Raw genomic sequence first — 13,175 nt, 5'->3', positions numbered from 1 at the left:
GTTTTTATAATTGCTGTGTTTTCCTGTAATTGTAATTTAATTTGGCTCGATTATTGTTTTGCTCATTACGTTTTCGGGGACAAATTAAACTATTTACATGTAGATGGAATTAATGATAATATTTAATTGTTCAAATAGCAGTTTTGGATTTCTGCAGAAGCTCTTTTCATGATTGCAATCACAGAATTATATATTACAGATTTCACAAATTGTGTTTTTCTATCTTGACAATATTGACCTTTTAGTAAAAATCTTAAACTTGCATTTTTAATATTTTTTCCAACTTTTAATTCGGGTCTCTACATACAGAAAACACTGCACTGCAGTGGCATCAGAATAATGGCATCATTACTTTAGTCAAGTTGTTATGTAACTGCATTCAAACAAAAAAATCGAGTTTGGTTGAACCAAGGCAGCTTCATGGCATTTGGTAAAGTTGTGTCTGGGAGTGAATCAGCTGAGTTGACTTTAAAAAAAAAAAAAAAAAAAGACCCAAACAACAACAACAACAAAAAACGAGGTTTGATTTTATCAGCCACTGTAAATATGACTGAGTGGAGAGGCTTGATAGAAACACAGTAAAATAATATAGCTCAATAATGCAGCAGGTGCTGATGTCAAACATTTATCATTTTGACAACCACCTTTTAGAAATAACTGAACTGTCAGGAAGAATAAGGAATGACCTTTGTTTTATTTTGAAAATCATATATTCGTAGAATCATGGAATTTAAAACGAGCAATCATTTACAGGAAAGGAAAATAATATCAAGTCTTGTTACCAGTTGATGGAATTTACTGATTAGACAAATTTTATTTTCACCCAAAAACATAAACAACCTTTTATACCAATAAAGGTTCAAACTGAAGATGCAGTGACAAATGCTGTTTGTTTATAAAGCCCTTTTCATGATGGAAAACTTTTGGTGAAGTCATGGAATGTCTTTTGCAGATTTGTCCTAGCAGTGGGTAGGAAGAACTAATCCTTTTCCCATGTCTTTCATCGTCTTATTAAAAGGGGCTATTTTGGTGAAATAAGAAGGTTTGTTTAAAGAGCATGTTATATTTGTTGTGTGCTGCTTTAAAAGGTTTGCTCGTTGCATGCTTGTGTGGAGAACAGATTAACCTATGTCAAGACAAGGCGTTCCTCAATCTAATTATGCCAGAGGCCCTGAAGGAACCCTGACCTCATCTTGGGAAATACCTACATACGCCAGGAAAGTGTGACAGGGCACTGCTAATGTTATGCAATGCGTTCTTTAAAAACACTTGCCTAAATCATTACTGCAGAAGCGACACGACAAATTAGGGAACCACACTATGGGTGCGCCCTTTTTAAAAACAGAACTGCGTTATAAGTTCCGAAAGGTTGAAGTGTAAGGTTTTTCACATTTTCAGATCAAGCAAGCCTTCGTAGGATGAAGTATCTGAAAAGCACAAAAGAGAAAAATAATAGTTTACTTATGTAAGTAATGGAGCGTAGGCCTCTGTGGTATTAGTCATGCAGGAAATTAATAAAAGGACGGGTCAAGTGTCCTAATTATAGAACTTTTACAACCTTTTAGCTTTAGTAAACGATATCCAGAAAATAAATGTGAAAGGCTGCTGAGTGCAAGATTTTTGTTACAGAAGAGCCATGAATGCTGTACATAAATTGTGTAGCCACGTGGCATTGTAATTGAGCTTGAACAATTTTATGTGCTGTGTTCACTTCAAACAAGAACAAATGACTGAAGAAGCAGTGTGTTATCCTCCACAGTTTGCAGTCCACTTGGTGTCGAGTTAAAGTTAAACATAGTCCAGTAAAGAGTGTAATTTAGCAGTACTGTAAAAGAGATCATTGAAAATGTAGCAAATGAAGCTATATTTGCTCTTTGTTCTGAGAAAGAAACGTGCCATGTCCTCATTTTTTCCAGTTTGCTCAAAGAAAATGTATCAGTCACAATAGCTTTATAACCTAAGCGTAGTAATTTAACATGTTAGTGTTTGCCAAACAGTTGATTTAAATTACTAAAAAAAAAATAAAATGAAACCCTTCATTAAATATAGCACTCCATAAAAAATATGTAAAGAATTTATTTTCTCAGCAGGGACTTCTGTGCTCAGTGCCCATACAGTAGAGGGAGAAGTTTGTTGTTTGCCAGTGCTGCCTTGTTTTTTTTTTATTTATTTCTCATTGTTCTCTCTCTCTCTTTGCAGGAATAGCTGAAAGCAGTCGTAGGAATGCAGATAACATAAAAGGCCTGAAAAGGAAAAAGGTTGTTGCAGAGAATCAACTCAAGAAAATTCCCAAATCCCCCGTGAAGAAGCCCCTGCAGTCGAAAACAGCTGAAACGGCGCTCCACAGCACATCATCCAAGGAAACGACACATTTGTCCTCCTCAGCCTCAAACAGTCCCTCCCACAATCCTTCACCTTCACCCAGTGGGAGGAAAGAATCACAATATGCCCCACCAGCTGCTGCATCCCCTGATAAGGGGTCATCTTCAACTGATGCTGAAAGGCTGAATCGGGAGGAAACGTCTTCCAGGCCGCCACCGCTTGAGCCCACTGATGGTGAGGAGGGCTCTCTGAGTGCTGCCAAAGTGTCTCAGCCCAAAGACATCAGCAGCCCAGACCCTAGCTTTGAGGGAGCTCCTTACCACAGCAGTGCTCCACTTGATGTCCTTCTTAAGGCCATGGAGCCTGACTTTAGTACACTGGCTGAGAGGAAAAACTCCTTGCAGGTCATAGCCATTGGAAAACCAGCCTCCACCCTTCATGCTCAATCCAGCGATGAACTAACAACAATGCCAGCAGTCAATGTTGGTCTCCAGACCCCACCCTCCCATATGCAGACTTATTATATCGACAAACAAGGCAACTTTATTGGCATTGCAGCACCAATACAGGGAAATGTGCAGACATCTACACAAGGTACCCCCATGCAGTCCTCTCCGCTTGCTACACCGCATTTTATGTCTGTTGCTCCAAATCCAGAAAAGCCAAGCTTGCACATGAGCTTTAATACTGGACCATCCATGATAACTCATGCACCTGTTCCATCAGGGTCCAACGCTTTGCCACAAAGCCAGCCACCTATTGTGCACACATGCCAGTCCCTGTCAGCAAGTGTTCCCAGCACCATTCAGGTCCCAGTTACACCTGGCAGCAACCAAGTTCAGATGACCACTGTTATGAACTTTGGTGCCGAACAGGTTTCCAAGGACCAAAAGCCTAAGAAGCCAGGAAAGTATGTGTGTGAATATTGCAGCCGTGCATGTGCAAAACCCAGCGTGCTGCTCAAACACATCAGGTCTCACACAGGAGAAAGACCATACCCATGTGTCACTTGTGGCTTCTCATTCAAGACCAAGAGCAATTTATACAAGCACAAGAAATCTCATGCTCATGCTATAAAACTTGGTCTCATTGCACGGTCCGAGTCTGGAGCTGGATCACTGTCTCAAGAATCGGACAAAGCTCTCGGGACACATTCAGAGGCAGAAGAGAGCGGAGACAGTGATGAGGAAGGTAGCACTGCAGACTTGGACCCCGACTCTTCACAGAGCAGTGTGGCAGCTTTGTCTGAAAGCAGCTTACAGAATGCAGGTACGACCCAAGCAAGCCAAGGGGAAGCAGACTTATCAGCTGTGTTTGATTCAATCAAGCCAGTAGCAGGCCAGAGGGCTCATGAGCCGAAAGTGACAGCTGCACTTCCCAAAGTTGTAGTATACCCAGTTAATGTCTCTCCACTGAGGGCAGATAGCCCAAGAGTTACAGGTGCAGCACCCGAGCAAGCTGCTGCACAACGACAACGAGACTTTCAGACAGCTAATCTGAGATCAAGTATCACAGTCTTGTCTTCTCTAAAGGAGGTGGAAGGTACAAATCCCTCACTGGATACTGTGAGTGAAGATGAAGACCAGCAGTGCAAGTCCCCACTGTTGGGTGGACACGCTCAGCTTCAGAGGCAACAAGCAACAGACTTCTCTCAACAGCAACAGGCTAAGTGTTTACTCAGTCCCCGCAGTTTGGGAAGTACAGATTCTGGCTACTTCTCACGTTCTGAAAGTGCTGACCAAGCCATGAGCCCTCCCAGTCCTTTTGTAAAGATAACTCCACCCATCGACATTGACATTGCCAAGAATACTCTTCCAAATGTCCCTCCTGTGGTCGCCACAGTGATGCATGTAGCACCTGACCAAAAGCCACGGGCCACAGAGGGACAGATGCGTCCACCATTAGAAGCCAAACCACTCTCTCTGGAGGAACGCATTTCGAAGTTGATATCTGATAATGAAGCAGTCGTTGACAACAAGCAGTTGGACAGTGTTAAGCCAAGGCGGACATCGCTCTCAAGGAGAGGTAGCATAGACTCCCCCAAATCATACATATTTAAAGACTCTTTTCAGTTTGATCTGAAACCAATAGGAAGAAGGTCAAGTTCCAGCTCAGACATCCCCAAGTCCCCATTCACTCCCACAGATAAATCTAAGCCAGTATTTCTCCTCTCTGTACCTTCTCAATACCCTCCAATGGATTGTTTGCCAATCACAAGGAGTAACTCTATGCCTACTACACCTGGACACTCTGCCCTTCCCCTCAACGTTGCCCCCCTCCCCCACCCTTTGCGAATTTGTCAGTCATTTGATGACAAAATTAGTTCCCTGAATGATGATGTATTTTCATCTGCACCATCAACCCCAAATCCAGCAATGCATCCTCGTACATTGGTCAGACAAGCAGCAGTGGAAGACTTTTCCACAAGCGAGGGGCATGGTCTCCCTTCTGTTCGCTCCATGGATGATGGCTATCACGGCCCAGGCAGTTCGAATGAACTGATGCAAAGAAGCAGATCCTTCGAACAAAGTCAAGACAGAAACAGGAAGCCTCTGCAGAATAAAGGCACGATGTACGAGTGTGAAACCTGTCGTAACCGGTACAGAAAGTTAGAAAATTTTGAAACTCACAAGAAATTCTACTGCTCAGAGCTCCATGGTCCAAAAAACAAGCCAATCACTGTTAAGGAAACTGAGCATGAAGTTTTTCAGCCCTTAGTCTCTAGATCAACTTGTGGCCCAGGAATACTTGATCACCAGACATCAATTAGGAAGCGAAGGAAAATGAAAAGTGTTGGAGATGAAGACGATCAATCTCCAACTGACACCATTCCACCTTGTTCTGTTAGTTTTGAGCTACCAACGGCTCCGCCAAGTCGAACTTTTTCTCAGCCTGCTGTAATAGTAGATATACAGCCCAAAAACAACCAGCCAAAACTACCTCAAATTCAGCTCGTAGCAAGAGGTCTAAATACTTCAGATTCCAGGCTGTCACCAATACGAGAGACACAGATCAGCACTTCCACTAAAGGAGAAATGCAAAGGCAAGGCAGTGGTACATCAGTCATTCGACACACCAACTCTCTAAGTAGACCCAATTCATTTGAGACAGAATCTACTGACAGGGCTTCTCCTGTTGATAGTATGGAGAAGGATCTCCAAAACAAGCCCAAAATAGATGCAATGGCTGGTGTTTCACCTGACAGCTACCAGGAAAAAATATCCAAACCTAAAAATGCTGACTATGGAAAGCAAAGGAAAGAACAATGTGCTGATTGCACAGTAGCAGCAGTCGGTGAGAACTCCACTCCTGTCCATCAGTCTCGGCTGGTTCGTCAAAATAACATCCAAGTTCCTGAAATTCTGGTCACAGAGGAGCCTGATAGAGAACATGAAATACAAAATACTGAGCCAGCAGATAAACCCACAGATCAGTTCAGCTGGCCTCAGAGAAGTGAGAGCTTGTCAAAGTTACCAGCAGAGAAACTTCCACCGAAAAAGAAAAGAATTCGTCTGGCTCAAATGGACCACTCCTCGGGTGAATCCAGCTTTGAGTCCAGTCTCTCACGAAGCCTCAGTAGGGACAGTAGTCTCTCTCGCTGTTCAAGCATCTCTGCCTCTTTTGATAGAGATGAACCGTCCAGGTCGGAGAGTCCTTCTAGAGGGGAGTGTGTCAGCAAGATTACGGAGCCTCAAGGTTTGCCCACAGCCTTCAACACCCTTGGTGTGCCTGGAATTATGAGGCGTGCTGCATCTGAACAGATCACTTATACACAACCCTCTGTGGAGATTTCATGTGACTACCGTAGCAAGTCTTTTGACTGTGGCAATGTTTCTCCGAGCAGATCTGTGTCACCGGTTGGCCAGCCAAAAGGTGGACAAAGCTCCCAAGCTGCCCAGGTGCCACTAATTGAAAGGAGGCGGGGACCACTAGTTCGTCAGATGTCTTTAAAGATAGGCCCAGAGAGTCAGCAACCAGTTCGGAAAGCAGTTTTACCTTTGGATAAACCTCCCATTACGAATGTTAGCTCTTTAAACCAGAATAGATCCCAGCAGATTCACATTGCCAATAGGCGCCCCATGGCTCAGCCTTTTGTCTTAAAAAGTGGTGAGCCACCCTTGCAAAAGAATGAGCAAATGGTGCAAAGCATTAACTTAGGTAGCCCAACTCAGCAGCCTCAAGTCCATGGCCTTCCACACCCTTGGCATCAAACATCAAGGGTTCAAATATGCCAAAAGATTCAACAACCGCTGAGCCAGATCTTAGTTTGTCGTGACAATGTCCAAAACACTGACTCTGAAGAAAAGAAATGTTTTGTGCCCAAATACCAACTACAGTGTCCGACTCTAAGAGCAAGCCAAAAATTTTCATTCTCCAGTACACAGGGAACTCAGATAGCCTTGCCAGTTTTAACAATACCTATTGCCAATCCAATTTTGAGCATTTCAAAATCCTCGGATGTAATCAAAAATGTATATGCTGCTCAACCCAATCAACCAGCCTCTGAGATTAAGACACAGACCGTAGTTCTGTCAAATGAACAGCATAGAGACCCATTTGATCAAACCCAAGCAGGTGGTATATCATTGCCACAGATCCTGATAACCCATGAGCAGTTACACCCTGCTCCCTCTGTGTCCAATAAAAACAGCCTCTTATCCACTCACAGTGTAGATAGCGATACTCATGCTGTGCCAACTGCAAAGGACAGGACTCCAATTCAAACAATTAATGCTCATAACCTCCATAACCTTGGAGAGCGACCATCCTCTCTTGGGTCATTACACTGCACACAGAAACTGGCCTCAGTGACTTTATGCCCACAGCAGGAACCTACAGCTTCGAGTAAACGAATGCTGTCACCTGCCAACAGTTTGGACATCTACATGGAAAAGCACCAGAAACGTGCTAAGGACGAGCACGGTGTGGCCTGTCTGACTGACGGCAGGTCAGTCAATTATCTCAATTCCAAGATGTCGGAGGTAACCCGCCAGCGGAAGCTAACACTTGTTCGGCAGGTGTGTACAACTGAACCCGTGGACAGTCCCATCGAAACCGAGGCTCCACCTTTGCCCCAGGTTAAAACAGATGGGGAGAAAGACTCAGAGGCTACTGATGATGTTAAGCCCATGTCACCTGATTGTACCCGGCTGGAAACAGGCACAAGCACTGTTATTCACGAGGAGGCAGCCCCCACCCTGAATACTGCACCTGGAAGCCAGGGCACATCCATACCGGTTCATAACACTCTGAGACCCCAAGAAAAAGATGAGGAACAGAAGTGGACCCCTGCTAAATCCCCCATTAGGCCTTCCAGTTTCCATGGTGGTCAGGTCAAACTAACTACATCTGTGTCAGTGGTGAACACAAAAGACAGCCACCGCCTGTCTTTCCCCAGCCTGAAGACAGCCACCACTTTCACGTGGTGTTTCTTGATGAAGAGGAAACCGCTTCATGTTCAACAGACAGACCTGAAGACTTCGGCATACGCTGCATGGACAGTCAGCCCCAATAACCCTAACCCACTTGGGCTTCCCACCAAGGTGGTTATGTCTTTATTCGACTCCAAGCAAAGCTCCAAAAAAATACACTACACCTCGGCCATAAGAACAAATGGAAAGTCCGATTTCTTGTCTTACACGGGCAAGCTGAAAGATGTCATGCCCAGGGTAAGACATAACATAAAAAAAAAAGTCTATTAGATTTACTTCCTTGGCTCTTGATAATATCATTTATTACATCAATTACTACTTCTTCCTGCAGGTGCCAATAACTCAGAGGTCTGTATCAGTTGAAACCAGAGGAAAAGTGCAGACAGAAAATCAAACCAGCAACGACTCAGACAAGGACTTGGTATCTAAAACGGAGCCAAGACGAGTCAAAATATTTGATGGAGGGTACGATTCAAATCAAAAAATGGATTCATCCAGTGATTGTCTACTGTATTGGTCTTTTAAATAACGTGTTCGATTTGCCATCTATCTTGTGTCCTGTCACAGATACAAATCTAACGAAGACTATGTTTATGTACGTGGGCGCGGACGCGGTAAATACATCTGTGAGGAATGTGGAATCCGCTGTAAGAAGCCCAGCATGTTGCGCAAACACATCCGTACCCACTCTGATGTCCGGCCATACCACTGTGTCCACTGCAACTTCTCATTTAAGACTAAAGGTTAGAGCTGAGTGCATGATCAGTGTTCACAGTTTTAAATATGACGCGTATAATGTCAGATTTGTTTTTTTTTTACTATGCAGAAATCAACAACGCTTTGAAATTCCAAGGCTGAACCTTATTTAATTTCTGCATGTGCATAATAATAATTTCCCAATTTGCAATATGCAAATCTAGATGTTAGTCATTCATTACATATTTTTTTATTTAGATACACAATAGCTGGATACATATAAATAAATACACCACAAGGAATAGAGTACCAAACCTTTGACAAAATACTTTTTCAGACACTGATCGGAGCAATTCACATTTGAGATTACATGTTTTTAATTGACTCAACTGCTGCAGTTGTCTTCTTTTTAGAAGTTATTAAATTAAATATGTTCTTTCACCATCACTTAAACCAAGACTGTATGAATCACCATCCTTTATCGAACTTGCCTACCCACGCGACACTGCAGAACAGTACTTTGTGTCAGAGCTACCCACATTCATTTAAAAATGTCTTTATCAGTTACTCACCCTTTACATACAGCTTGCCCAAAGACCGCAATCTCTTACATAAACTCCTTCTGTGCTATTGTTTGAGCTGTACCCACCTGTAAGACCTTACTGCTGCTCTTCTTGCAGGAAATCTGACCAAGCACATGAAATCCAAGGCACACAGTAAGAAATGCATGGAAATGGGGGTGCCTGAGGGTCTCATTGAGGATCAGGATGCAGAGGACTCCGGTACAGTGCTTCATTGCTCAGCTTTTGTTCAGAGGGATATACAGATATGCATACATTTTGGGTTTTATTTACAGTATATTGTTCCATATTTAATAGGGACTTAGTACACAAGTCTTGTTTCCCCTATCTGCTTTCATTTCAAATAGCAGCTAGGCATCTTTTGATAGTTTTCCTGTTAATGAGATGAGATATAAAACACGGATTGTCCTTGCTTCTGCTCTGTTGCTATGTCGATCAATAGCTTTGCCATGGTCTAATTAGAAATTCTAAATGCAGCTTCCTCCTCTGTTAACTCGAAGCGCATGTGGGCAGCATTCACAGCGTTTAGAAAGAGGAAATTGCTGCATCTAATTTTAGAAAAAGAAAAAAAAAAAAAGAGAGAAACTGCCTGAAAGCATTCGATGGTCCCAGTCTCTGAAAGCATATTTGTTTTTCCTCCTCTAACTGTGATGGAGCTCCGGGGTGTATGGTGGTCTAGGGTGTGAAACACTGTTGCTGCAGTATACATAATGGTAGAAGGCAATATAGCAAGATATTTAATGAAAGTACGCTTCTCTCTGCTTTCTAAGTAACTAATAATACCAAGAATGGACTTCCGTCTAACCTGCTCTCTCATCTCCAGGAGACCGCAGTCAGGTGAGCAGTGCTGACCGCCAAGATTCAGATGGTGATGACTCTGACGGCCCCGATGATGAGGAGAACGATGACAACGACGAGGAAGAGGAGGACAGCCAGGCAGAGTCCGGCCTGTCGACCAACCCCTCTGTTTCTGCCAGCCCACAGCACATTCCTTCCAGAGAGGCCGACGTCCCTCCTAGCACCCTCCTAGCCCAGATGTCAATCAGCTCAGTCTCCCTGCCTCTGTCCCAGCCTCTGGCTTCCAGGTCCTACACATCAGACTCAGAATCTGTCCCCATGATGAGCCCTGTGTCCTTGAGCAAACAGATATCTATCTCTGCATCCTGCTGCAGCTCATTGCCCCTCCCCAACTCACCTCCACCTGTTGCTACCACATTGGAGTCCTACACCTCAGACACAGAGTCAGTACACATGATGAGCCCAGTTTCACCATGCAGGCAGATGTCCATCGACTACCCTGACTTTGACGTGCCCCCTAGTCCCCCAGTTCCAGGCAAGGGCTCCAAGCTAGGCCAGGTGAGACCCATGTACTCTCAATGTGTGTCTCTCCACCCATCCCTGCCTGCCTCCATTCTTTCCTATCCATACCCTTATTTTGAATCCAGCATGCAAGACACTTCCACAAAGCTCCTGTGAATGCTCTGAAACAAGGTGAATAGCCTCACTAGTTCTGATTAGGCTTGGTGGATTGATGCAAATACTGCTGCATCTTAAGATCCTCAAATCTTCTAGGATTGTGCCACAGTTGAGTCATGAAATAAGACTGAATATTTAATATTTTATCTTTTCACAGGAGACTTCTGCCACCCTGGCCCCTGCCGTGGTGAACAGCAGTTCAAGCATACCAGTGGACCGCAGCACTCAGACTTCCTCCTATGCTTCTCAAGGTCCTGCACACTTTCCGCTGCAGGGTCTATCCCAAGCACCAGGAACAGATACCCAGACCCACCTGTTCAGTCACTTGCCGCTGCACTCCCAGCAACCGTCTCGTTCTTCATACAGCATGGTCCCAGTCGGGGGGATCCAGTTGGTGCCTGCTGGCCTGGCAGCTTACTCCACCTTTGTACCAATCCAGGCTGGCCCCGTCCAGCTCACCATCCCAGCAGTGAGTGTCATTCACAGAAACACAAGCCCGTTACCAGCTCCCAACACTCCACCCCAGCCAGAGGGCTTGCAGACCCAGCCACTTGTGGTGCCAGAACCAATCAGCAGTGTTGTTCCCTGCTTCCCCCTTGGGCAGGTCGCTGGCCTGCAGGCTCAAACCATACAACCAGTGGGTCTGGAGACCCTTAACCTCATGGGGCTGACCAACACGGGCCTGGCATCCACCCAGCTGTTGTCCCAGCAAGGGCTCACCCTCAATGCCACTCTTGGGCTGCAGGTTTTAGCTGCCAATCCCACCTCCCAAAGCAGCACTGGCCCACAGACACATGTTCCAGGTCTGCAGATAGTTAACATCGCCTTGCCTGCCATCATTCCTTCTCTCAGCCCTCTCTCTGCTCTTAGTCCTCTCCCTGGCTCCTCTGAGAGGCAGGGCAGCCCTGAAGCTCCAGGAGCACAGACATCTCAAAATGAACAGGGGGTTGACTCCTCACGAACCTGCATGCCTGCTTCCCCCCACGCCCCTTTGAAAGTCAGCAGCCCGCCAGAACTGACCTCAGGCAACAGGGCTAGCCCTGGAGGCAACAGCAGAGCAGACTTCACGCAGACTATAGAGAGGAAAGAAAGGGATAAATCTCCACAGCATCCGTCACCGGCCGAGAGCTGGGCCGACAGTGCAAAGGCGATACCAGCTGAGGGAACCAGCAATTCTACACCTCCGAGACCACCGCCAATGACCAGCTGGCAGAAGGTAATTGATGACTATAATGAGGTTTCCAGTGATGATGAAGACAGACTGGTCATTGCCACCTGAAAGCCCTGGGTGGAAGGCTCTTCTTGTTCTCTTTTTGCAATTCTTGTCACTTTGTAAGACTGAAAACACTTTTCAGGGGTTTGTTTCTTTACAAATCACCTTTCAAAGCACAGATGCTGACATTCATATTGTATGTGCAATCATATGATGATTACAATGATGACCAATCATTTTATTTTTACCTTTTCTGTCAGCTCCAGACAATTTCTTTTTTTGTACATGTTGTATAGACAATTGTGCCTTTATGGAGTTTCTTGTTTAGGAACCTGTACATAATTCCTTATAAATTCAGTAGTTGCTTGTGTTACAAAAAATAATAATAAAAAAAAATAGAGGTAAAGAGGCATAACAATGGAGACTATCAATTTTATTTTGGAGGATTTGTCATTCGTAAATTTATGATATTATAAATGTTGTACTGGTATATGTACATTTCTATGGATTATGGGGCAATGTTTCTGTGTACAGATGTTGTGTTCAACTATTTATTATCATCCATCTAGTGCCCATTATGATTCATAGGTCCATAGGTATGTGCATTATAGTAGCTTTACATTTCTGTATCAATATTCTTAACTGTATCAGTAAAAATTTGTTTATAAACATTGAAGTGGTGTCACTGTATTATGTTGATTTCACACTAGCAACATAGCCACAAAATGACTGAAGCTGGACAAATACAATGCCAAAGACATAGCTACCACAGCTGCATTACATAATATGTAAAAGAATGATTAGAATATGTCTCCCTATTTAGCACTGATATGTAACATATAGTGTTTCCATGATGGTGAACTTTGAACACATCACCTTTCCAGTATTGTGAAAATGGACTGTACATGTTGTTTAATATCATTGGTTGATTTTATATGGTGATAAAAATAATGACAATTTCATTCAGCATGCATTTAAACATCCTATGTGCTAGATATTGTGTCGCACAGATCACTGTTATTCAGTCTCAGGTGACAACCTCAACCCTTTCATAATCGCAATAATACAACTTGATTAAAACTGCTATTTGCCAACAAAGTGACTGGCACTTGATATAAAAACGTTGCGGTTGTATTTTGCATCGATGAGAAAAGTCATGGCAAAGAGCGTCCTGAGGATCAGGAACAAACAGAGTGATCTGACCTCAGGGAGGTTTTTACAGTGCTAAGATGCTTTTTCTACCCCATTTGGTGGGTGACTCATCCATCTACAGTAGAGACCCCATCATCTACCACCCTCCGCCTTCAGCCTTGGGTGAGGGGACAACTAAAGAAAAGCAAACACAGACCCCTAGTGGACAATGTCTGTCAGTGCTGCAAGGACAAATGTTTGATGAAGGCAAGAGCGACATCAGTAGCTCAGGCATGCCCAGCACAAACGTGTAAACTCACAACA

The 13,175-nt window shown here is 44.1% G+C and overlaps 1 protein-coding gene across 4 annotated transcripts in view; it reads left to right on the top strand.

Moving 5' to 3' along the window:
- The window catches only part of hivep1 (HIVEP zinc finger 1), a 47,676-nt gene extending 35,014 nt beyond the window's left edge, over nt 1–12,662 (top strand). For 2 of the 4 annotated variants that reach the window (XM_029513571.1, XM_029513573.1), the window contains 6 exons: nt 2,200–7,991; nt 8,086–8,219; nt 8,322–8,497; nt 9,131–9,232; nt 9,855–10,387; nt 10,665–11,786. In XM_029513571.1, the coding sequence (XP_029369431.1) occupies nt 2,200–7,991; nt 8,086–8,219; nt 8,322–8,497; nt 9,131–9,232; nt 9,855–10,387; nt 10,665–11,786 (7,859 nt within the window). Of the gene's footprint in view, nt 1–2,199; nt 7,992–8,085; nt 8,220–8,321; nt 8,498–9,130; nt 9,233–9,854; nt 10,523–10,664 lie in introns of all 4 variants that reach the window. The other 2 variants (XM_029513572.1, XM_029513574.1) reach the window with 2 other exon arrangements.
- Nucleotides 12,663–13,175: the final 513 nt, after the last annotated feature.

This window comes from Echeneis naucrates, chromosome 11, assembly GCF_900963305.1.
Source record: "Echeneis naucrates chromosome 11, fEcheNa1.1, whole genome shotgun sequence".
NCBI lineage: Eukaryota > Metazoa > Chordata > Actinopteri > Carangiformes > Echeneidae > Echeneis > Echeneis naucrates.
The sequence above is the reverse complement of the archived record's forward strand: the minus strand, read 5'-3'. Positions and strand labels throughout refer to the sequence as shown.